Source organism: Kwoniella dejecticola, chromosome 4 (genome assembly GCF_000512565.2).
Source record: "Kwoniella dejecticola CBS 10117 chromosome 4, complete sequence".
NCBI lineage: Eukaryota > Fungi > Basidiomycota > Tremellomycetes > Tremellales > Cryptococcaceae > Kwoniella > Kwoniella dejecticola.
The window spans coordinates 2,070,645-2,094,733 of NC_089304.1; the positions used below are offsets into that span (position 1 = coordinate 2,070,645).

Here is a 24,089-nt window from a genome sequence, read left to right on the forward strand (position 1 = left end):
TACTTCAGGGTCACCTCGAAAATACAAAAGACTATCATAGGACTGCAACCCAATATCAAGTGTCCAAAGCCATCCGCAGTCTCCATCCCTCAAGCGAAAGCGGGTTCACCAACCCAGACTTTCGCCCAGGTATCCCGCCAATCCACTGATGTTCTGCTCTACCACCTCCCTCAACCTTTCTTGCGCACTAACAAACGCGTTTCTCGCCTTATTCAACCGTTCTCTATTCTGTATCTCGTCCTGCTGGTTGAACTGATTTCGTAGTTTATCATTCAACTCATCCTGTTCTTCCTTCTCCTCCTCTTTCAGGACATTCTCAGGTATCGGCAATCCAAACCTTTCCTCTAACGCATTCTTCTTTTTCTGACTCTCTTTCTCCCTTATCAGATCCACATCCAATAGATTTAATTCCGCCTTGAGTGTTTTCGCCAAGTTCCTCAATATCAGACAAGTGAGCAAAGCCGTTCCTACCGGGATGCGTCCTTGACCTTGGGTGGACTCGGTCGGGGTGGTCGTTGCCGCAAAATGGAGTTTGAAGGGCCGGGCAAGTGGCGGGACTAGACGAGAGGTCACGCTTGATTGGGATATTTGGACATCGGGCGTAGAGGGGTGAGAAGTGATCACCTCCGGAACCGGTGTGGGGTGGGAAGACGGGAGATGGGTTAGTAAGTGGGATAAGGTGAAAGGCATTTGGGTACAATCAGCCCATTGACATCGTAGCGGAGGTTGAGAAGTAGTAAGGTGGGTGGCTTGAATATGGGCGAGTAAGGATTTAGGATCGGTGGGCGAATGAGGGGATGGGCAATTTTGCCATAAACAGGTGAAGCGTTCTTGGTCGTCTGACAGGGGTAAAGATATCCACAAAAAATCAGCATGCAAATCTGGTATGTGAAGATTTTTCTCCTTTCGTTTTCAGTTTGGAAATTTCGGCTGAGACTGGTCTATAGCGCATGGGCCCTGCTCCCTTGATTTTTCGTTCACATCCATCCACATTTTTTCCACTTGTCGCACTTGTCGCCTCCAAAAACAGGGTCAAACGTATGAGGGAAAGATGACCACTCACCACTACCTTTCCTGAACCCCATTCCTGCAATTACGAACTTCTGACCTCCCATCTCATCCGTCCAGACTTTCGCCATCGCCCCAGGGAAAGCAACCGTGACATTCTTGATCACCTCCGACGCACTCAGCAGGGGATCTATAGTCGAGGGGTTCTGAAAGAAATCCCTATAGGCATGCCAGAATGTCACTTGGAGCAATTGCGAGGTCGAGGAGTATATAAAGATTTCGTGCATCCTAAAAAATCCTCAAATTAGCATAAGCATCGGGCAGGTGACGAATGTACACCTTATGCACTAATAACGAGCATTTGACGATATCACTTCGACGACGAGTGCAGTAGAAGTAGAGATAAATATCGAAGTGGACACCATAACTCACCATGCGATACTCCTTGTAGGCTCTCGCATAGCGTACAACCTCTCTTGAATCTGTTTACTCAGCGCCGGCGCCTTTTCACCAACTTCGACCCTCACACCAGGTCCACCGTAGATCTCCATTTGTCTCTGATTCAACTCTCTCTGCAATTTCCTCCTCTTCTGCGAATTTTCATTGCGCACAAATTCTCCAGCAGGATTCCGAATCACCTTGCCCGTGAGATGCTGGGGATTCTCCCATGTCGCCTGGGTCTGCCGCGCATCATAATCCAATAAAGCCAAGAGGCTCTTCAGGTGCGCGCTGAATTCGGGGGAAAGTAAAATCTGTTTACAGTAGTTCGTATTTTGCGTCAACGAAATCAACAGATCCAAGCTCAGATCCAGGATGACAGGTGGGGACGTCGGGCGTAGGACGATCAAGTTGAGTAAATGGCTGATCAGTTCTTGCAACGTCGAGTAAGGAAAGAGGTTGTGATTGTTTGATATAGACAGATTACTGATCAAAAGAGGGAGGATGTTCTGGATCATCGCTTGATCTCTAGTATGTATCAGGAGTTCAGGTAGGACGACGTTGAATATGCGTTGAATCCGAGGGTCGTTCGCGTGGTTCGGTACGAGGAAGGGGAATATCGATTGGAGGATATTCAGGATATGGTGGATCGGTTCCGGGGTTCTCAAGGAGACTTCTAGCAGATAAGAGGTTGGTAAAGAGAAGAACCGTATCAAGAATTCTAGGAAAGATGTTCGGCAGATGATTTTCGCATTGGTATTCGTGAAAGAAGCATTTCTCAACACCAACAAAGAGTTGGTCGCTCGGTCTATCGTACTCTGAGGTAATGTCCATTCGGGTACGACACTCAATGCTAATTCCCTTGGGGCCTGGATGTCGTCGTCTGTTGCGCCGTTGGTATCTTGCTGACGCAGTAATTTCGACTGTGATGAAGATTGACGACGTGATTTGCGTAATTCTTGAGAAGCCACCTCCAGCTCTAACCCCTCAATCCACTTCTCAGGCCATTCTTTCAGAGCGCTAACGCTGTCCACCCAAGTTTCAAGCTTGAACTTATCGATCTCGTTGAAGGACGCTACGACCAATTTCGGTAAGGCATAATCTACTTCTTCGCCTATACCCGACCGCAGAGATAGGAACAAGCGATTCTTCGGGCCGGGATACAGCTCGATGATGTTGGGTGCGTAGGGTGTCCATCGCGATGAGTTCGATTGTTGGCTTTGGCCTTGGGCTAATTGTGCTTGGTATTGATGTTGAGGCTGAGGCTGATGGTGAGGCAGAGGCGCTATTTGCCTGGAAGAGGTGGCGACTGGAGGGAAAACGCGAGACATCCTATTCAGCCGTCTAGTTCACTGAATGTGCTTGCTCTGTTATGCGATGATGAAGGAGAGATGAATGAAGGTGAGTTCGAGAGACGCGTACAGTGAAAAAGGTCAACTTGAGTAATGTTGACGACGAAAGCGGGATCAAATCATTTTCTAGTCATAATTACAAACCTTTTCGCAATGACCATTACGAATTTGACCTAATCTCAATTTCAACAAGCGCATAGAAGGCATGAATGAGTGGTTGCAGCGTATGAGGAGATCATATATATTTATCCACAGAATAGCCGATGATTTCTGCTATTCAGGCAAGACAGCATCGAGAGCATGATCAAACAGGAACAAAGTCATGACATGCATATGAGCGATCCGTATCTCGCAATACCTAAAACCCCAGATGGGGCAATCTCTCCGCAACGTTCCTCCTGATGTTCCTGCTTATGGGCCATAGCTTAAGGCCCAGTCCGAACATCCGTGGCTCCTCCGCTCTGTGTGGGCGCAACGAAGACAATTGAATCAGCCACTTGACTTCCTTGATAACAAGATAACAAAAGAGGATCTCCTATTCCGGCTAATCTGCTTATGCGAGGATAACGGGACCTTCAATCCAGTATCCCAATCATGCATCTGTCTCTTATCCTGTCTCTGTCTCTGTCTCTGTCTCCTTTTCTTCTCCTTACTGCCCGCAACCTCTTCTGTTCCCCTCATCTCACTCCTATCCCAATCTCCAAGGCCGAACGAAGTCTTTTCCCATGTCTAGATCACAAAGAAAAAAAGAAGATATGCGACTCACCATAACAGCATCCAACTCCCTCTCCGTAACTTCCTTTGGCGTCCAAAGATAACTCGGAGCTTCCCAGAAATTCTCAAAATCGACTGGTTTGCCTGACGAGCTTCCCCCACTTGTTTTACTTGATGATGATGAAGAAGAAGAAGAAGTCTGAGTATTTTTCGATTCTTGGTCCTTCACTATCCCCTTGGAAGATTCGTCGGGGGTTTGGGCTTTAGGATTCGACGAAGGGTTTTCAGGTCCATCGGAGGTACTTTGTAATTTGGCCAAGAAAGATTGGAACGAGTCGACTATTTCTGGAGGTGCGCATGGGTGAGCGGCCGGTGCGTGGGGGGCTATAGATTCACAATAAAAAAGGACTGAGGTGTCAGCCCAATTCTACCTATATTGCCAGCATAATTTTATCGTAACTTCGTAACAACACATCATTACAACCTCAAATCATCACCATTGTACAGAGGCGCAACGTCGCGACACCACACCACACCGCACTCACCATGACGAATGTTTTTCCGTTGACCTAAGAAATGTATCGACGGTTTATAATGTGTTGCTCTGAGTAATTGAGAAGGTCGCATTGTGTCTTGTTCTTTCCCTTGATATTTGGATTTGAAAAATTCCTTCGCCTGATTCTGGTGGGATGTGATCGACTGTCTGCCGTTGTCCCGTGCGTTACGAAGCCTGTCGCTAAGCTGAGTCGAGTGTATCAGATGGTCATGCACTCGATGAGAATTCCCAACAAGAATTCATGAGGATGAAATAGATGCGACATGGCATTACCGAATGAATCGTTGCGGAAGCAAGCGGAGATAGTCCGAAAAGTCCGAAATCCAACACCCCCCACCCCCTTCCGCGAATGATTTCCAAGAAATCATGCGGCAGATACAGGCAAACGAACAAGTCATGATATGTCATATGCATAAGGGTAGGTCGTGATAATCGTTACTACTTACAATACAATACCGAACATTCGAAGGAGGATATGATGACCTGAAATATGAAATATGGGATATACTAGGGGAATCACCCGATGAAACGCACGAGTGTAAACAAATGTCAAAGATAGAATAGGAACAACAACTAAAGTAAAACACAGACTCAAGCCCCTACTGACTACTGAACGACCCACTGCCAAACCTATACTTGTCCAACTTACTTCTAGTCTTGCCTCCAGGTTGGGTACTTTCGAAGATCGACTCGATACTGGCAGAAGAAGACACAGGCGATGAGCTTTGAGGTACCAGCGTCTGTTGACCTATCTCCTCGGCGTCGACTCCGCGTGAGATTTTGGTCTTGCCCGCCCCCGTCGAATATTTATCATAAGCAGCACTACCTGTACTCGATACTGAAGGTGTCGGTGACGGGACAGGGATATTGTTCGGTCTCGCCATCAATATCCTGGAAGCCGAAGCGGAAATTGGCATCAAAGGTCGTTTGGTAGAATTTGAACGACGAGCCGTTTCGGATACACTTCGTCTCGTGTATTTGTGTGTATCGTCACTTGGAACAGGAGAAGAGGACTACATTGATCGCAGGAAAAATATCAATCATCTTATTTCACACCCTTATCTTGTCGCTTTCGTCAAAACTTACATTCTGCCCAAACGCGTATTTCGCTCTCCAGCCATTAGCAATAACCTTAGCTTTCTCCATGCTCTTCCTCTCGCTGGGATCCTCATTGTTATCTTGAATATTCTCGTCTTGTTCCGCCAATTCCTGCTTCACTCTTTTGCGCTTCTTCTGGTTGACCTGATCCACTGATGGGGTGATTATCTGTTCTTCGTCCGACAAAGTATCGCTAGACGATGAGAACGGTCTGAAAGTGCTAGCGTGCGGTAACACCTGGGTTTCCGGTATGAATGGTTTGGAGCCAATCGGTGAAGATGAGTTGGGTATGACGATGGTCGAGAACCGAGAAGAAGACAGCGATTTCCGTTCTTTGCGGAGCGGCGTTTGAGTTTCGATGGGAGTTTCAACCTGAGTCCCCTCCACCAGCTCCTCTTTCACCTCACCGTCATAATCCGTATCAAGGATCTGAGAACTTGCTCCTAACAAAAAGCTTCCACCTGCCGTGGCGCCTGTAGGTGATGGCGGAGTATCCTCCCTGATCCTTCTGATATTTTGACGAGGTGTCGAGAATGGTATACCTTGCGAAGGAGAATCAGGCGGACTGGACAGGATACATCCTGGTGAGGTTGCGACATGCCCAAATCGGATAGATTTTGCAGGCGAGTCTTCTCCCCTGATGGATGAGATCGCAGGGCTGGGCGATCGATTTGACGGTGAAGACCGCATTCGGGATGGACCAGCTATGGGTTGTGATTCAACATCTTCGCTGGCTGTATCTTCTTCCCAATGCAGAGATTCGCTCAATTCCGGTGTGACTTCTCGCTTGGCTTTGCCGAAGAATTTACTCTTGATGCCAGCTGACGAGGCAGGCGGTGCTCGTGACAACAGCGCGGGGGCAGATGTCGACATGAGGACCTGGTCGGATAGTCGTGATGGGCCAGAACCGAGGGCTCCTACGGGTTTCGGCAGAGGTTTGGCTTTCTTCGTTCCTGTACTATCGTCAGCTACCACCTTCTGTAGACCTCGAAGTCGTTCACAACCACTTACTGGTGATGAAAGCATCCATGGGACCGCCGGAGGCCGCTGGTGCCGAGTTGACCTCCGAGAAATTCTCACCGAGAGGTTTGCTACGTGCAATAGGTGTGAAATCCGGCCATTCGTCGACAATTGGTATTCTCGTTTCGGGATGCAAATCTCCAGTAGCCATTCCTCGGGCAATTGCCTGATCCACATCCAAGCCGATCCACTTCTCATCGTCTTCAGCTAGACCACCCATAGGAAAGTCATTCAAGGGGATCAGCCGGCACTGATGAGGGCAGTACACCCGTTGATGGATGAAAGCTAGTTCCGCTTGAGCGAAAGATGCCAGATAATCCGGCGGTATGGTCATCGAGCCTTCCAGTCGGACATGTTGGAGAAGCTGAGGAGGTGTGAGCTTGATGGACAATACAGATGAGTAAGATACAGCTCACCTTTTCAACTGTCTTGAATCGTCTCATCAGAGCATGAGCCTTCTTGAGGCCTATGCCGACAATCGAATCGAGGTAGTCACAGCCTGACAACATCTGGGCAGTCAAAGAGAATCAGCCTCTCCTCAGTACAAAATTGTGCATAATACATGCCCGACTCACTGCCATCCTCCTGAATTGTACGTCCGTCCAGCCATGCATCGGGAATTGCCGTATGGTAGCGATGTTGTTCCGATGTATCCAGACGCATTTGCCATCCCCGTCGAGCTTGAAGATCACCTGCGGGATACCATTGGGTGAGCACTTTCGCAGTGTGATACTATATTAAAAAGCTTACCTGGCGACATCCGAAGACCAGTAAATCGGAATCTTCAGTGATGATCCCATCGACAAATCCCTCTCTTTCCAGATAACACAGCTGAGCATCGGCTTCGTAGGGAGCGACCACGTAATCCACATTCTCAGCTTTCAATGCCTATGCCCATCGAGGAGTTCTATGAGCTTCTTCGCTGACATCCACACGAAAGAGGGGCTTACCTTGATAAGCTGATAAGCCATTTCGGGGGTGATGTCGACACATTTGGTATACAGATCCCTTGCCTCCTTGAATCTTCCTTGCGATTCCATCGAACGAGCTCTGTCGAGGTTTTCTTCTCGAGATCTATAATGCAGTGGATGTGAGCTGCGATTACATTCATTTCGATCACACAGCTCACTCACTTTGCCCTCGATACCTCGGTCCCCTTCTTAGCTGGCAGAGGGCCGCCATCGAATACTATATACGGTTTTATACCGTGGTAGCGTAACATCCTGACCCGATACATCGCATAATCCACGAATCTGATATGGATGTATGAGCTGAGGTTACTTCTGTGTAACCGACGAGAAAAGTATGATGAACGTGTAGCTCACTTAGTTGTCTTCTTCCCCTTCACCAGCTCCTCCGCACATCCAAAGGCACCTTTATGAAGCCAAACATACGCCTGAAAGTATGCGAGTATGCCAGTCAGCTGAGAACAGACTGCTTGCAGATCCACAGCTGATGACACTCACGTCTACTGCCAGCCTGGTAGTGTATGTCAAAAATCGTGTTAGCGACACCACATCAGGCCCAGGCGCGTCGCGAAGTAAGTAAGCTAGAGAAAACTCACCTCTTACCCTTGAATGCAGAGATATGTCCCTCGACTTGTATCTCCTTGAGCAATGGAAGTAGACCTGAGATACCCATCTTGCCGTGGGTCCTCTACCGTACAATACTAAACATAAACGGTCGCGAATGAGGACGAAGAAGAAGAAGGATGAGGATTAAGAATGATTGATTTGTGATTTTGTAATGTTCCAACAGCAGTCGCGTCTCCCACCGCACAAAAGTCACGCGCACAGACCACCCAGTACCCAGTAAATGACGGAATAGGAACCGTGTATATCTGTTACGTAAGGCAGAGTGTGGTTGATGGCTTCTTGAGCGCAGTTGTCGTGGTCCGAGACGACCTAAACTGAATATCTAATACATGTTGAGAGGAAGTCATCCATGCATACAAGCCATCAGACCAGCCTTTACCGAATAGCAGAGCACAAGCAGGATGTCCATACCACATGTAAGCTACTCTGCAGGTTCCCAAGCTCATCGAAGGTCAGCTGACGAATGACCGGCTAGGCAACATACGACCCTCGAAGGGTATTCCGATTCTCACTTCCTCGATTCGAAGTCGGACCTAAAGTAAGGTCTGGGGGTACCTATCTCTCTGGTGGATTGGTAAGTGCCTTCCAACGATATCAGACCGTCTCCTTTTTTGGACTGTGCAGCAGCCTTTCCCCGTAATTGCCATTGACCAGGGAGAAGCTCTGCTGACCTAATGTGAAACGATCTGATCGATGATACGATCTCCCCACAGTTCGCCTTATCATACTTCTTCCTCTTCGACGCAGCCACGATCTCCTCCCATGCCAAACCTCCTCCTGATGCGCCATATGACGTCGTCCCCGTACATATGAGTTTCGTAGATTGGATTCCAGCAATCTGTTCAACCCGTACGTCTAGGTCACCCACCTACCTAATTACTTATCCCTTTTTCCTTTGTACCACCCTCTAAGGCAGACGATTCGAATCAATCTAGCAAGCTAATCACAAAATTGATTGATATAGTCGGCTTCCTGATCACTTCCCTCCTTGATAAATCGCATCTCAGCGCCGCCTTCTCCGGCGATAGTTGGGGAGGAGATGGTCCGGCTGCTGTAAGGGCAAGAGTCGTCCTGTTTATCGGAGTAGCTCTCATGGCCGGTGGTCTAGCTGGAAGCTTGGTAAGTCCGTTACATCCTTCTTTTTGCAAAACACTCCCCCCAAACATCCAAGCGTTCAAGTGCAAAGAAAACGGTGAGAGTCAGTCAGAGGGGGAATCTGTGCTAATCCCAAGTATACCTTTGACCTTTCAGACCGTCTTGATCCTCAAATACATCATCACCGAATACACAGATTACATCTATTACGGAATAATGAATGTAGCTATGAACGGCGGTATCATGCTTTCGTGAGTTGAACAAAAAAAACCCAATCTGGGCTCTCTGCCCCATCTGGAAACGCCGGACGGAAAACATCCTGACTAATTCGATTGCGATCACATCACAGGGCGATCGTCTTGTGGATCTCGCAGAGTGGAAGCGACGAATACGAATACCAGTTGACCGTATGATTCGGTAAGACGCAACAAGTTGTATCGATGGACAGGCCAAGCAGTTCTAGTGGAAGCAGGCTCAGGAGGCAGAGGCAGCTCATGCTTTCCGAAGAAGGAGATATCCAGGATAAGATCGATCATTTATTCATTCATGCAAAGTGTATTCTTCGCGGAAAGGTAGTTTCAAACGTCATCATGCGCCTCAGACTTATTGCGTTATGAGATATAGGTTGATGATCTGCATATCGCCAGTGTGATAACGCTTATCCCGATTGCGCATCAGAGTATGGACTATGAAAGAACAGACTAAGCAGCAGGCGTAGCGGCATTACATTGATCCTTCTGTGCCGCACAATCAGCTACAGACGCATCCCCTCCTCCGGAATTAGCGACGTTTGCACTATCAAACATCGCACTCGTCAGCTCTCACACAGTTTTGCTTCTACTCCTGCTCAGCTGAGTCGACGTTTGGGTAGCAGGGGGAAGGGATGGGGTGAGGCCAGCAAAATCAAAATCACCATCCGTTGAATTGTTGATCGCATGATCGTTGGAAGGCCGCACCGGAATTGACAAACGTATCCTCTTTGACTTGGAATGGTCTATCTCCCCCGACGTTGAGTACTGCGGTAGCAGCCACGCCATTCAAGGCTCCAGCGAAGGTCTGAAGGTTGTTCCCCGTAGCCTATGATGTGCATATATGGGGTCAGACTGACAACCTCGACTGTCATCCTAGACTGGACTTGAAAGAGGGAATCGTCTCGATCGTAGTTGACTCACTCCTGCATCTGCTGCACCAGCCGCATCTGCCTCATCTGCCACATCATTCCCTGCAGCGGCCGTATCATCAGCACCGGCGTCGGCATTGGCGGTGGCATCGCCAGCAGTATCAGTGGTCGAGTTATCGGCAGCAGCAGCATCGTCTGTGGTGTCGACAGCAGCTCCAGTTGCTCCAGTTGCTCCAGTTGCTCCAGTGGCAGCGCCGGCTCCTGATCCAGTGCCAGTACCAGTAGATTGGACACCGAAAGCAGTCTCGAGCTATAGCGTAATGAACATAATATGAGCTTCCGTTCGAACTCTGAAATCAAACCTCAACCGGAAGAAAGAATTGGGTTGACAAGTAACGGTACAATCGTGACTTACTCCGCTCAACCAAGCATCGGCGAAACCTTGATCACGTTGTAGAGTCCCAGCAGCGAGCTGAGCATCCAGATCCGCCGCTACGACTTTACACTGCTCCGTGTTCCACAAAATGTCCTTGATCAGCTATAACCCTCTCCATCACTCGTGCGCATCAAAACAGTCTCGAAGAGGAAATAGCGCAAGGGGCCTCGAATCAAAGAAGGACATACGGCATCTCTGGTGGTAGCTGATCTAGCACAAGCATTGACGAAGGTATCGCACATGAATTGAGTGATGATCGATGGGTTGAGGGCTGTTCCGTGATTGAAATTGGTTTGATCGGTCTGAGGTACGATACCACGTCTTTGAATCAGCTTCTCTCCCGGATCAGCTATGTCTCGGAAAACGTGCTAATGATGATGATGACGATGGAACCGAGTCGGCTCGCGTTGACTCACAGGTTCGAAGGAGAATTCATCCCCTTTCCTACCGTCCAATCCTGCCGCAAAGGTCATTGAAAAGTCGGTACATTGTCCTACGTCTATACCGGCTGCAGCAGCGTTGTTTGCGCCCTGCGACACATTCAATGCATCAGCCGATATTCTGCGTTCTGCTTCTGCTACCCGACAAGAAGGAAGACTCACCGTTCCGGCACCTGCACCTGCGCCAGTGGCTGCATCGCCCGCAATGGTAGTATCGGCAGATCCTCCTGTATTGCCTGTATTGCCTGTAGCAGCATCGGCTCCGTCGGCGGTGCCAGCTGAAGCCGCTGAGCCTGCTGAGCCTGTACCTGTCGAAGTAATACCAAAGGCAGTTTCAAGCTATTCGCACAAGTCACCATATTAGCTCTGCGTTATTGACGATAACATCGAGATTGAAGTGGGCAGGGAATGGGGTGGGATGAAACGGTTTGAACAAAGTACGTACGCCGTCCAGCCAGGCATCTGGGAATCCCTGATCCCTCGCCAAAGCTCCACTAGTAAGCTGAGCATCCAAATCAGCAGCTACGACCTTGCACGCGTCGCGGGTGGTCGCCGAGTTCGCACAGGCATTGACGAAGGTGTCGCACATGAACTGCGTGATGATGGAGGGGTTCAGGGCTGTGCCGTGGTTGAAATTGACTAGATCGGACTACATGACAGTATACGTGGGTAAAGCGAAATAGGAATATCATGCGTCAGCCGAGATGCCTGGTGACCACAGAGAAGAAGGTTTGTTCTTCAGAGATGAGTGAGGTGAGGTATGCGTGATTTCTGAGAAGGTGCAATATACAATACCAAATATGAACATGTACTCACCGGCTCAAAAGAAAACTCGTCGGCTTTCCTACCGTCCAGCCCAGCAGCGAAATTCAAGGAGAAGTCTGTACATTGTCCGACGTCGATCCCGGCAACAGCAGCGTTGTTTCCGCCCTTTTAAAGCCCAATCTTCTCGTTAGCTGTGCGATCGGGACGAAGCTACAACCAGGAGTCAGAGCAGGACTTACAGTAGTGGTATCAGTATCAGTATCAGTAGTGTCGTCGCCAGCAGCAGCATCATTACCAGTACCAGTGGTGGTGTCTGCGTTGGCGGACGTATCGGTCGTATCTGTCACGGCTGGACATCCAGTCGCCGCAGCGCCAGTGGTCGCATTTCCATTGGCCGACCCAGTTCCGGTTGCGGCACCGGTGGAAGCTGTGATCCCAGCTACGGCGTCGTTGATTTCTTGTTCAGTCGCGTCCTAAAACCCCCCCTCCCCCCAAAAAAAAAAAAAAAAAAAAAAACCAAGGCAAGTTAGCGATGCGCTCTAGCGCAGGGAAGCCGTCATGAGGCTGAACGGCTCACCTCCACCAGAAGGTTTTGAGTGAAAATACAATCATCGTCATCGCAACTATTCCCTTTACCAGTCGGGTCAGAGGTATCTCCAGGCGCGAACGTCCCGCTCTTCAACGCATCGAGGGGATCTCCGCCGATGGAAGCGATCTGTTGGGCGAGCGCTAAGGTTATAGCTTTGTTCGTAGCTGCCGCTCCGGTCGAGGCGGGGTCTTGGTGCTGCGATATAGCTGCTATTTCAGGATTGACTGGAGTTTCATTGCTGCGTAATTCATGAGCGAAGAGGGGTATGTCATCAGCTTCGGGATGTCTCCAATGTACTGAACAAGCAGACACAGATATCGAAGCAAGCTCATGGATTGGAGGCAGCAAGCCGGTAGACGCACCACAAGACACTGGCTAACCCGACTTGACCTGTGTTCCTCTCTAAAGCTCGATAAGTCAAGGCGGCCGTCATCCCCGCCACGTCGTTCGCAGCTTTCGCATTGGTGAACGCTTGATCGGCTGTAGCTTGTTGTAAGCAGTCGGTGTTGGTCACTTGTCCTTGTCCAGCTGAGGCCGCTGCGTTTCCAAGGAGACCGAACACGCTACACAAACAATGGATAGTCAGCCCCACTCATTATTAGAGATTGAAATAAGAAAGGTGGATGTTGTCACGTAACTTACGGATCAACGATACCTAGTGGATTATCTTGTTGTAAGACAGTCTGGACGGCCGTCAAGACACTAGCGTGGGATTTCTCTACGTGGAAAGATTTAAAGAATCAGCTTTCATCCGACTCGATAATCAGGTGAGCGAAATACAAACTCACCCTGCGGGACTTCTCTTTTGATGATTTTGTAAATAGGTACAGCGCCGGTGGGACTAGCAAGACCGGTCAAGAACGGAAGAAGGGTCAAAAGAGATTGAAGGTGCATCGTGGGCAGCGTTCGAAAGTATAGAAAAGCAGAAAAAGGCAGTTGCGCAAGGTGAGGTGAAAATGGAGGGATGAAAATTACTAGACAGTCAATGAATAAGAATGGAGAAAGCAGCCAGTGCCTTTCCGTGTAGGATGTATAACAAAGTAAATGAAAAGAAAGTGAGCGTAAAGAAGGCTGAGGAGAAGAATCAATTCAAGAGAGAATGAAATGGGACTATATATACCTATCTGACGTAGTTCGCAGAATCGGGCATACCGATGTGTGAAATGCAGAGGAAGGGGAAGCTACGGAAATTGATGGTGAGGCATCCTTGTCGATGCGTTTCGATATCGGTAGACTGACGACGACAATCACGTATCCTGGTCGACTTGTTCAAGGCCCTCTCGTCCGTTGATGTTGATGACAGGGATCGACATGGCGACCATGTCGGGCCGTCATGGCTAGGGCATCAATAAGTGGACCTGATGGCACCATATCATGCCTTTCGGTCGTTTGAGTTTTAGGTTTCTTAGCTACACTGACCCGGTCAGTGCCATGATTTGCTTTGCGGCCTTCGCGTTGACAGTGTTCCCAACGACTGGACGTAGTCCATGCCAGGGTGAGCAAGTGGTCCTGAATGTGATCAATGGTGAAGGGTGCATCGATTGCCGAGGGGTCAAGCCTTGTCACCTTGACGACAGTCCGGTAAATTCTCACCATATCAATCGATCCCGGGAGACGGGCGGCCGATGAACAAGAACATTAGTATCCACTCCAGTGTCACGTCCATTCGTTAGCATACTCAGGCATGTTGATTTTTGATAGCTCGAGTGTTCAGTGGAGCATAAGCGGGAAGCAGACAAAATGGTGGTTGATGGTTTGCAGTCGTACTGACTGACAACGCGTTCCCCGTTTCAGATAACGGCTCCTTTCTTTCGCCTGTCAGCGGGGAACGCGTGGGTAAGACGAGGACAAAAAGCGGATGCAAAAAGTCAAAAAGTAACTCCCTGTCAGAGAATCGAACTCTGATCTACCGCGACCTGTGGTTAACAGTGACAAGCGGTCATACTAGCCGTTATACGAACAAGGATTTGATGTTTTAAGCGGAATTAATTACATTATAATCCATGCTCTGAGATTCATGGCCAGACGCGGCGTGGAACCTCACACCTCATCGTTCACTCCAACCGCTCAACTGGTGTTCAACATCACCCTCCTTTTACCTTGAATTCTTGCCTTACACCTTCAACTATTGACACGAGCATAGATACAAGATGAACGGACCTGGATTTGAGGACGTCGAGGACAAAGATGGTTAGTCGGCTCTCAGCCTCTGTCTTTGACTACGAGGGTCAGCATAGCTGATGAATACGTACAGGTGTCAGACTATCGTGGAATGTCTGGCCATCCAGCCGGATCGAAGCTACACGTACCGTCGTACCCATCTCAGCTCTCTATACCCCACTCAAAGAAAGAGAAGATCTGCCTCCTGTGATGTATGAACCTGTGACTTGTAAGGGATCATGTAAAGCTATCCTCAACCCTTATTGGTGAGTTCGACAAGACTGGAGACTTCTTGCACTATACACGTCGACTACATTGAATCATCCTTTCTTCAATTTTCTGACCCGGTTCGCTGATACGATGTGGATATGATAGTCAAGTCGACGTCAGAGGGAAAATGTGGATCTGCCCTTTCTGCTTGCAACGAAACCCGTTCCCGCAACATTATCACCAGGATCTATCACCCAACAATCTTCCACCCGAATTGTTGCCCAAATTCACCACCATCGAATATACCTTGTCCAGACCCGCGCAAATCCCGCCCATCTTCCTTTACGTGGTCGACACTTGCGTTGACGAAGATGAATTGAAAGCTCTTAGGGAGACTTTGGTGGTCTCACTCAGTCTTTTACCTCCTAACGCGTTGGTTGGGTTGATCACTTTCGGTACAATGGTGAGTCCGCTGATCTCCATCACACTCGTTGACCCGTCCTTGTTACACCTCGAGGGAAGTGTTTTCACTGCATAAGAGACATTACTGACCTGTGCTCTTTGTTATGCAGGCCATGGTCCACGAACTAGCTTATGCCGATTGTCCCAAAGCATACGTTTTCAGAGGATCAAAGGATTATCAGCCCAAGCAGATCGCCGATATGTTAGGTTTGAACCCTTCGAACAGACCTATCCAGCCTATGCGACCCGGTCAACCAGTCCCTGCACCTGCGGCGTCCAAGTTCCTCCAGTCGGTCGAAAGTTGCGAATTCCAATTGACCAATATCCTCGAGAACCTGCAAAGGGATCCTTGGCCAGTAGACCAAGACAAGAGACCTCTCAGATGTACTGGTGTCGCTTTGGGCGTAGCCACTGCTTTACTAGAGGTGAGCTCCTCTCAATGTCAAGTCATCGCTTCAGTATCGTCACTGACATAGGCGTGATCATGCTTCCAGTCCGCCTTCCCCAACACCGGTGCTAGGATCATGCTCTTCTCCGGAGGGCCTCCTACAGATGGTCCCGGTATGGTCGTCGGCCCCGAGCTCAGAGAGCCCATCAGATCTCATCACGACATCGACAGAGATAGCGTCAAGCATTTCAAGAGAGCCACCAAGGTGGGTAATACGCGCTCTATAGTCATCAGTCATATGCTCACTTCCCATGCAGTACTACGAAGGACTCTCCAAGCGGGCTTCTGCCAATGGTCACGCTATCGACATCTACGCTGGCTGTCTTGATCAAGTCGGTTTGCTCGAAATGAAGTCACTCACCAACGCTACGAACGGTTTTATGATCATTTCCGACTCTTTCATGACTGCCATCTTCAAGCAGAGTTTCTTGCGAACCTTGGGCAAGGACGAGCAGGGTTACCTCAAGATGGGTTTCAACGGTACTTTCGATGTCCTGGTGAGCACGCCACTCGTCTACTCTGGGAAGGACAGCTGACGTCGCTTGTAGACTACCAAAGAACTCAAGATTTCCGGAGTGATAGGACACGTTATTTCAGCCAACAAGAAATCGCAATGTGTCGGAGAGACAGAGATCGGTATCGGTCAGACATCTGCCTGGAAAGTCTGCTCCCTCACCCCGAAGACATCTTTGGCGGTGTATTTCGAGGTAGTCACTCCCGCTGGACAAGCATTGTCACCAAATCAATCGGGTTTGATCCAATTTGTTACACACTATCAACACTCCTCGGGTCAATACCGATTGCGAGTTACGACTATCTCAAGAACCTTCCAGGAAGGTGGACACCCGTCTATCGCGGCTTCATTCGATCAAGAAGCTGCTGCCGTGCTTATGGCTAGAATTGCCGTCTTCAAAGCGGAGATCGACGACTCGCCAGACGTGCTCAGATGGTTGGATCGAATGCTCATTCGACTTTGTCAGAAATTTGCGGATTATCGAAAAGAGGATCCGACATCGTTCCAGCTTTCGCCGAACTTCAGTATCTATCCTCAGTTCATGTTCCATCTTCGACGAAGTCAGTTCTTGCAAGTATTCAACAACTCGCCTGATGAGACTGCCTTCTATCGGTGAGTCATCTCTACTCATTGTGCTTACTTCGCGAGTCAACACTGACAAATCCCTTTCTTATATTCCAGACACGTGTTGAACGACGCCGACGTGAACAACTCGTTGATCATGATCCAGCCCACCCTCATGTCGTACGGTTTCGACACGGAACCTCACCCGGTCTTACTTGATTCCGTATCGATCCGACCCGATGTCATTCTTTTGTTGGATACCTTCTTCCATATTTTGATTTTCCACGGAGAGACAGTTGCTCAATGGAGAAAGGCGAATTACCAAGAACAAGAAGATTATGCGAACTTCAAGGAACTGCTCGAAGCTCCGGTTGCTGATGCTCAGGAATTATTGGAAGATAGAAACCCGATACCACGATATGTGGTGTGTGATCAAGGTGGTTCTCAAGCGAGGTTCTTGCTTTCGAAACTTAACCCTTCGACGACGCACCAGAGCGGTAGTGGATATGGAGGACAAGGGGGTGGTCAGGCGATCTTCACGGATGATGTCAGTTTGCAGGTGTTCATGGAGCATCTCAAGAGATTAGTAAGTCGGCGTGATTCATTTAGTCGAACGTCATCGAGATGCGAAGCTAATCACATTGTGTACATAGGCTGTCGGCGCTTCTACCAGCTAAGGCCGGGGTATATACAGTGATTCAAGCTCAGTAATGCATGTTGTTGATCGCCGATTTGCGCAGCATTGTTGCATTGACAGATCGACCGGCAGCGTTGTCGCATTGACAGATCGACCGAACGCTTCTTTCCGAATTTCCATTGAGCACGATCTGGGTGATGAGATGCATGGTCACAGCCTAGGTGAAATATACAGTAGAAACAACCTATACAGCAGGTTGAGGATTTTCCGATGACTGAACCGAACGATTCTCCAACTCCCGAGTGCGTTCTTCCTCCGCCGCCACTGAGGCATGCACCCCTCCTGCGCCGCCACCGCCATACGCACTGGATACAGCATCGAACCATTGCCTTCGATGCTCCATTATCAACGCCTGTTTCTCCTCCCACGTCAAGTTTTGATATCGCTTCGAGAATTGCGTGAAGTTCTTCCTACTCAATTTCGCATTTGCCGCTACGTCACTACCACCATCACCTTCTGTGCTGGGGCTGCGCGGCAGAGGCATAGGCGAGAATGAGGGGAATCTCGGTCGGGAAGAAGAGGCTTTGGAATATGGGTTAAAGAATTTCGTGGTTCCTTTTGAGGGGTCTAACATTTCTTGGGTTCCGACGTAGGGGCGTAGCTATCCGGAAGTAATATTCATTAATTGATACATCAGCTCAACACCCAATTCAGCCTTCAATTCGTGTTCGAAACGATATATTCAGTGACAAGAGACTCTAGTCCAGGGGTTTCGTTCGCAACACGTATTGGATCTCGACCTCCAGAAGTGATCCGATGATCGACATGAAGCTTGAACACTTAGCTCACCTCGGTCTCCTCCAGCACTTTAGCCCCAGGCCCGACAAATACTCTGACTTTGTCATCTAAGACTCTATACTTCGCTTTCCCTTTCACGACGTGCACACCCGGTGGACCCGTTCGATGGCCTCCCCCTGGTACTCGAGACTGACCGGTTCCTGCGATCAGCACGTGGATGTCAGTGATCCCCTCATGATTCTAGCTCCCAGTCGAAATCGAGATCAAGTGTTTTTTTTTCCAGTGCAGTCCGGTCCAATCGAGCTAATATGAAATCATCTCTATTCTCGCCCACTCACCCTTGTAGAAATCCTTGTTACCCCTCTTAGGCGTCAATGGCAGCCTGGAGGCACCAGCTATTATCGATGTGGGTCTCATGTCTTCCGCGTGATGTTGTCGTCCTGTTGTCTCGTCGTTGTTGCAGTATCTACACTCGTCAGGTATTGGTCAAGCGATATTATTATGGATGTATGCCTCTTCGAAAATGCAACAGTCTGACATCTCCGAAAAGACAGCTTCGAAATCTTGGTTCAAATGTAGGCGCGCGCGCCGCGAGATATCAGAAGCAGCGACTAACGCCTACTTCAGGAAGCGGTGACCGCTGCTTTCCCACGGTGACCAGGACACCCGTTCCTCCCATTTTCGGTGACCGCCTGAAAGGATGAAATTGACCGAAGGGCAGATCCATCCCATCCCATTTCGCACTAAAACAAACAGTGACAAAGCTTCCCTCTGCAAGTGCTTATGATGCTTACTTTAGCCAGTGGAGGAATGCGAGGGACGATGATCAATACGCTCAGTACACCTCCACAAGTTGCCGATGAGTGAGTAATCAAAAGGTATGCATTGATCTTCTCACAGTGGAGCCAAATGGGTATATAAGGGCCGTGTATGTCTCTGATTGATGCGTACTTCTCTTTCCGACAATTCTCAAGTCTACAACTAATTTAACAGTACAATACATCACCGTTGCGCAATTGACACTTCACAAAAAAGCAGACTTTGCACTCAATTTCTACAGATCAATAAAGAGTAACAAACCCGCAAGATGACTTCCACCATTCCAACGACTATGAAAGCCGTGATCGAGGACCAAGCAGCCAGCTGGGTGACCATCAAGGACGTGCCCGTTCCCGAGCCAGGGGAGAACGAGGTGCTCATCAAAGTCGAGTATGCAGCTCAGGTGAGTACACACACACCCAGAAACAGTCTGGTATCTTCAAAAGCTGACTAAATTACTGTCTTGATGATCCAGAACCCCTCCGACTGGAAATTAGCCGCATACATGTCTGTCGATGGCATGACCCAAGGATGTGACTACAGCGGTACGATCGTCAAGCTCGGTTCCAACTTGAAAGTCGACCTCCAGGTCGGCGATAAAATCGCAGGGACGATCACCGGGGGAACCGTCAAGGGACGAGGGAGTTATGCGGAATATATGGTCGCAGAGACGGATCTGACCTTTAAAGTACCTGAAGGAACCGATATGGCCGGAGCAAGTACTTTCGGAGTTGCGTGGGGTACAGCTGCTCAGGTGAGTCTACCTGCCTACGCCTACACTTTTTTATGTTTGACATGGAGAGGTTGAGCACAGTTCTGATTCAACTTCGTCACAGATCTTCTTCCAATCTCAGACACATTCCTTGACACCGCTCAAGCCAGTTGAGGGGTCACCGTGGTACACGTTATACTCGGGGGCCACCAGTGTAGGGCTATTCGCTATCCAAATCGCCAAACTCCTCGGATACAAGGTATTAACCTTCGCGTCACCTCATTCGTTCGAGCTGGTCAAATCGTACGGCGCGGACGAAGTGATCAACTACAAAGACGCGGACGCCGTCGAACAGGCTCTGAAAATCACAAACGGAGGGACAGAACTGGGCTTCGATACAATCTCAGAAGGTGGGAGCTTCAAGATCGCCTTGGGAGCTTTGGGACCCAAAGGAAAAGTGTTGAATGTCATCAATCCCATTCCTGAGGAAGCCAAGGCCATCCGACCGGAGATCCCTTTGTTCCATACAATCTTCTATACCACCCTCGGCAAAGTGAGTTGACGCTTCGCGACTCTTCCTTCAAGCGTTGACTAATGCTGATGAACACGTCAAAAAGGAACTGAATTTCTCTCCTCGAACTCCGGATCAACCAACTATCATCCCCCTCATCCCTGAGAACGCCGCGTTCGGCAAAGAGTATCATGCGCGAACCAGCGAATTGATCGCGAAGCACCGCATCAGGGCGAATCCCGTCGATCTCAGACAAGGCTTGGAAGCTATTTCTCAAGGTTTGAAAGATCAGATGGTGAGTGCGGGCCCAACCGGTGATTCAAAAACAGCTTATACTGACTAATCTGATGCAGGAGGGCAAAGTATCAGGAAAGAAGATTGTGTACAAGATCGCATAAGACTGAAGAAGCACATCACCAGTCAGAGACGAGGTGATACTATATGCGTGAAACGGTTCGACACTGTATCCTTTGTATATACAATCAGCATTCATAACAAGCATGTATAGATGTAAGTATGTAACGAACAATCAATACATCTGCGTCTTGACCTCTGGGAGGACAAAGAGGATGGGTCCGAAGGCACGGACGGTCGCGTAAGATACGTTCGGAGTTGCCCGGAGCACTAAAAAATGGGCCGATCTTCTGGAGGAGTAATTGACTGACTCGTATCTGATTAGCAAGTGACGGCGCGTATCCAATATGTTCATTATCATAGATGGCTTCTCGATCCAATTTCAGTGATCAAGTCGTACTTTGTATTACTCCAGGTCTGCTCATCGCTGAAGAGCAGCTCAGCTAAAGATTGAACGACGGTCCGAAAATATCAGACTAATTATCGCTGCGTCAACTCATCGGTCGAGAAGAAAACAATGACCATCACGCAAAGTACAAGCGCCGGGACGTTGACTTATCGCCTGGCTACACTGGACGATAAAGACCTCTTACTGCGATTCAGGGAAGAATGCGGATGGGGTGGACCGAAGATTCATGAATATCTAGGAAATCCAGATCGGCCATTCTGCATATTCATCCTGGAGAAGGAGGACGGGGAGAAGGTGGATGTAGGTATGGGAGGATGGGCATTGGATATGCCTGATGATCAAGAGACGGCGAGTCGGAAGGATCGCGTGGTATACCTATGTAAGTCCATCTCCCTGCTCCGGTCATAGTTCATACCTGTACATTGTGATTCACTACAACACAAGATATCACGATGCTATCGATAAAATAGGATGAAAGGCTCAACTTCTTACAACGTATATAGCTTCGCTGTTTATCAGGAAAGCATACCAGTCAACCGGACTGGGCAGTAAATCGATCAACCTACTAGAAAAAGTCGCTATAGAAGAGCACAAAGCGGAAACACTGACGCTGGACACGACTGCTTATCATACGTATATCGATGAGGATGGCTGGACGATAGAGGATAAGGATACGAGGAGCAAGAATTGTGTGTGGTACGAGAAGAAGGGGTACCGGGAGTATAAGGTGAGTTGCAATGCATTCTCACAATTTCCATAACAGTATATCCGTCTTGTATTCCCGCACCTTCGCATCTGATCCGTCTCTTCCCACGCCTCTTCCCTACATTCTCACCCAGACCCCTCCTCCCTTCCTTCGCATTATACAGACACTCGTCCTGAGGCCGCTCTTCACTTCGTCCATCTTACCCATTCACTCCCTCCCTCTCCCTCCCTCACTCCCACCAGCGTCTCCCTGCCTGCTTTCATTTGCCCCTTCCTTCCGCCCTCGCTTCCCCCTCGAACATTCTGACCAATGACTTCGTCCCCTGCCCATCGTTGCCACTATCAGCAATGTTGATCCTCCACAACCTCATGTCATTCCCTCATTGACTGATGGAGACCTTCGCAGGATCCGAGACCGCAATTTCCAAATCCATCGAGAACCGACCCCAACAGGAAGCTCCAGGCAGTCTTTCTGCGCAGACCTGTAGCATCTTAGCTGAGAGAAATATAGTCTAACGCGTCTGCCATCGTCTTTAACCTGAATGGGATCGGATTCATCGTTGTTGTACGGACTTGTATGGGTTTTGTTGATATACAGATGTATCAGTGTTTCACCATTACAGCGGCATCCGTATCCTTGCGTCTGGCAATTAGCAAGTCTGTAATTATGCTAGTCCCAGATCAGGACCCGCGGACGTTCCCGGAAAAGTCGGATCTGCGAAAGTTTGTTATTCATCATGGTGGAGGTGTTTATTTCTACTATCGGATATGACGAGTTATGAGTCCATTGCTTAGGTGAGATCGACGACCGCGGTGACTACTGGGTCCACACTCGGCGAATGGATGCGGAGCTATACTGTTTGTCGAGAGCCTATATATATGAGAGCGACTGGCACGATGTTGTTCTTTCGCTCTATATCTCACGAAATAGATCTTGTGTATAGCAGACAAATAGAAAAATGGCCGTTGAAGTACCAAAGACCATGAGAGCTGTCGTCGAGGACGAAAAGGTGCGCTAAAAACCTCTACAAAACACATTCCGGCTGAGACGGTCATAACTGATTCCGCCTTGTGATTTATAGGCCAGATGGGGAGTCGTGCGCGACATACCCGTGCCAGAAATCGGCGATAATGAAGTGCTCGTGAAAGTAGCTTACGTCGCTCAGGTGAGTTGGAAGATCAATATTATCTATCAGTGTGATACTGGTCGGATCCGACTGATATTTCTGCTCCATCATAGAACCCCACCGACTGGAAACACGCTGCCTTTATCTCTCTTGAAGGCGTCACCCTCGGGTGTGATTTTTCAGGAGAAGTGGTAAAAGTTGGCCCCAACCTGAAGACACCTTTGGAGATTGGGGATAAAATTGCGGGAATAGTCCACGGAGGAATATACAAGGACAGAGGAAGTTTCGCAGAATACCTCAGAGCGGAGAGTGATTTGGTCTTCAAGGTGCCCGAGCAGCTTAAATTGGAGGAGGCCGCTACCTTTGGGATCGGATGGGGGACTGCAGGTCAGGTAAGTTCAGCCCGCTTTGAGGCGTCTTTGATTGGCGTTCTGGATGTATGATTGACTTCCATCGATAGGTGATAATCCACAGTCAAGGCCACGAGTTCCCACCTTCCAAAGTCAACTCTGATGATTGGTATCTCATTTATGGAGCGTCTAGTTCGGTTGGCCTATTCGCCGTCCAATTAGCCAAGTTGCTGGGTTACAAGGTCCTCGCTTTCGCTTCCCCTCATTCATTTGATCTGGTCAAATCGTACGGTGCAGATCACGTGGTAGACTATCATGATGAGGAGAAAGCTATCAAGGAAGCTTTGGAGGTCACTGGGGCGGGAGCCAAGTACGGACTGGATACTATCTCGTCAGGAAACAGCTACAAGATCGCTATACCCGCTTTAGGAGAAAAAGGTGTCCAGCTCAACGCGATCTTACCTTTGCCGGAGGATGCTCACTCGATTAATCCGAAGATTAAAATCGCTAGGACGCTCTTATACACTGTCCAAGGCAGAGTAAGCACCTTTCACCTTTTACCCATCTCGTCGTGCACACGAGAAACCGCGACTTGAATATCTAATCGAGCTTCGCTGATTTGCTACGAATGTGTAGGAGTTCAACTTCAGTCCGAGGAAGAAAGATAACCCAACAATCATCTCTGCCGCCCCCGCTGATCGAGCATTCGGCGTCAAGTTCTTCGGCGCAACCCCTGAATTCGTGACGAAATACGGCATCAAGTCTAATCCTGTAGCTGTGAGAGGAGGGCTGGATACGATTACAGATGGTTTTGAAGAGCTCAAGGTGAGTGATAGTAGCGTTTGCCCATGTGTCTTTGCTGAAACTGACATGCAATGCATGATCGCAGGCAAACAAAGTATCGGGACAGAAGCTGGTGCATAAGATTGCATAGACGGGTCTTTGGGAGACTACAGGCCAATCGTGGTGAATCGCAGACGAGTTATTTGGAATTGCAGGCGGATAGTGGAGGCTCATAGACGAATTATAGAGACTCATAGATGGATACTGTAGAAAGGTAGACGGATTATGGCAGATCGTATG

At 48.9% G+C, this 24,089-nt stretch overlaps 10 protein-coding genes across 10 annotated transcripts; 5 read left to right on the forward strand and 5 right to left on the reverse strand.

Annotated features, from left to right (window-relative positions):
- Positions 1-105: 105 nt before the first annotated feature.
- I303_104034 (uncharacterized protein) lies at positions 106-2,777 on the reverse strand (the record flags this gene model as incomplete). Its single annotated transcript, XM_018407363.1, has 3 exons — positions 106-839; positions 1,064-1,296; positions 1,441-2,777. 3 exons carry the CDS (start codon positions 2,775-2,777, stop codon positions 106-108), a joined length of 2,304 nt encoding a protein of 767 aa, XP_018264171.1.
- Positions 2,778-3,223: 446 nt separating this feature from the next.
- On the reverse strand, positions 3,224-4,139 carry I303_104035 (uncharacterized protein; the record flags this gene model as incomplete). Its single annotated transcript, XM_018407364.1, has 3 exons — positions 3,224-3,259; positions 3,565-3,896; positions 4,058-4,139. The coding sequence occupies 3 exons, from the start codon at positions 4,137-4,139 to the stop codon at positions 3,224-3,226; spliced, it is 450 nt and encodes a 149-aa protein (XP_018264172.1).
- Positions 4,140-4,667: 528 nt separating this feature from the next.
- I303_104036 (uncharacterized protein) lies at positions 4,668-7,827 on the reverse strand (the record flags this gene model as incomplete). The annotated part of the gene is made up of 11 exons (XM_018407365.1): positions 4,668-5,081; positions 5,155-6,119; positions 6,178-6,550; positions 6,603-6,695; positions 6,762-6,878; positions 6,937-7,074; positions 7,137-7,260; positions 7,320-7,439; positions 7,512-7,582; positions 7,653-7,665; positions 7,751-7,827. The coding sequence occupies 11 exons, from the start codon at positions 7,825-7,827 to the stop codon at positions 4,668-4,670; spliced, it is 2,505 nt and encodes an 834-aa protein (XP_018264173.1).
- A 355-nt stretch (positions 7,828-8,182) lies between these two features.
- Positions 8,183-9,289, forward strand: I303_104037 (uncharacterized protein; the record flags this gene model as incomplete). The annotated part of the gene is made up of 6 exons (XM_018407366.1): positions 8,183-8,197; positions 8,257-8,355; positions 8,495-8,630; positions 8,746-8,900; positions 9,033-9,127; positions 9,226-9,289. 6 exons carry the CDS (start codon positions 8,183-8,185, stop codon positions 9,287-9,289), a joined length of 564 nt encoding a protein of 187 aa, XP_018264174.1.
- A 288-nt stretch (positions 9,290-9,577) lies between these two features.
- On the reverse strand, positions 9,578-13,120 carry I303_104038 (uncharacterized protein; the record flags this gene model as incomplete). The annotated part of the gene is made up of 14 exons (XM_018407367.1): positions 9,578-9,671; positions 9,790-9,953; positions 10,049-10,306; positions 10,412-10,501; positions 10,621-10,734; positions 10,849-10,962; positions 11,035-11,211; positions 11,318-11,521; positions 11,689-11,802; positions 11,877-12,110; positions 12,215-12,464; positions 12,589-12,789; positions 12,869-12,944; positions 13,015-13,120. 14 exons carry the CDS (start codon positions 13,118-13,120, stop codon positions 9,578-9,580), a joined length of 2,196 nt encoding a protein of 731 aa, XP_018264175.1.
- A 1,256-nt stretch (positions 13,121-14,376) lies between these two features.
- I303_104039 (protein transporter SEC23) lies at positions 14,377-17,261 on the forward strand (the record flags this gene model as incomplete). Its single annotated transcript, XM_018407368.1, has 9 exons — positions 14,377-14,416; positions 14,481-14,652; positions 14,762-15,059; positions 15,169-15,483; positions 15,553-15,711; positions 15,764-16,003; positions 16,055-16,632; positions 16,702-17,170; positions 17,238-17,261. The coding sequence occupies 9 exons, from the start codon at positions 14,377-14,379 to the stop codon at positions 17,259-17,261; spliced, it is 2,295 nt and encodes a 764-aa protein (XP_018264176.1).
- Positions 17,262-17,465: 204 nt separating this feature from the next.
- I303_104040 (mitochondrial 54S ribosomal protein mL41) lies at positions 17,466-18,436 on the reverse strand (the record flags this gene model as incomplete). The annotated part of the gene is made up of 3 exons (XM_018407369.1): positions 17,466-17,882; positions 18,071-18,219; positions 18,358-18,436. 3 exons carry the CDS (start codon positions 18,434-18,436, stop codon positions 17,466-17,468), a joined length of 645 nt encoding a protein of 214 aa, XP_018264177.1.
- A 670-nt stretch (positions 18,437-19,106) lies between these two features.
- I303_104041 (uncharacterized protein) lies at positions 19,107-20,459 on the forward strand (the record flags this gene model as incomplete). The annotated part of the gene is made up of 5 exons (XM_018407370.1): positions 19,107-19,241; positions 19,314-19,592; positions 19,675-20,103; positions 20,168-20,356; positions 20,415-20,459. 5 exons carry the CDS (start codon positions 19,107-19,109, stop codon positions 20,457-20,459), a joined length of 1,077 nt encoding a protein of 358 aa, XP_018264178.1.
- A 473-nt stretch (positions 20,460-20,932) lies between these two features.
- I303_104042 (uncharacterized protein) lies at positions 20,933-22,025 on the forward strand (the record flags this gene model as incomplete). The annotated part of the gene is made up of 3 exons (XM_018407371.1): positions 20,933-21,203; positions 21,328-21,551; positions 21,936-22,025. 3 exons carry the CDS (start codon positions 20,933-20,935, stop codon positions 22,023-22,025), a joined length of 585 nt encoding a protein of 194 aa, XP_018264179.1.
- A 463-nt stretch (positions 22,026-22,488) lies between these two features.
- On the forward strand, positions 22,489-23,940 carry I303_104043 (uncharacterized protein; the record flags this gene model as incomplete). Its single annotated transcript, XM_018407372.1, has 6 exons — positions 22,489-22,539; positions 22,612-22,695; positions 22,770-23,048; positions 23,117-23,545; positions 23,643-23,831; positions 23,896-23,940. 6 exons carry the CDS (start codon positions 22,489-22,491, stop codon positions 23,938-23,940), a joined length of 1,077 nt encoding a protein of 358 aa, XP_018264180.1.
- Between the last annotated feature and the right edge of the window lie 149 nt (positions 23,941-24,089).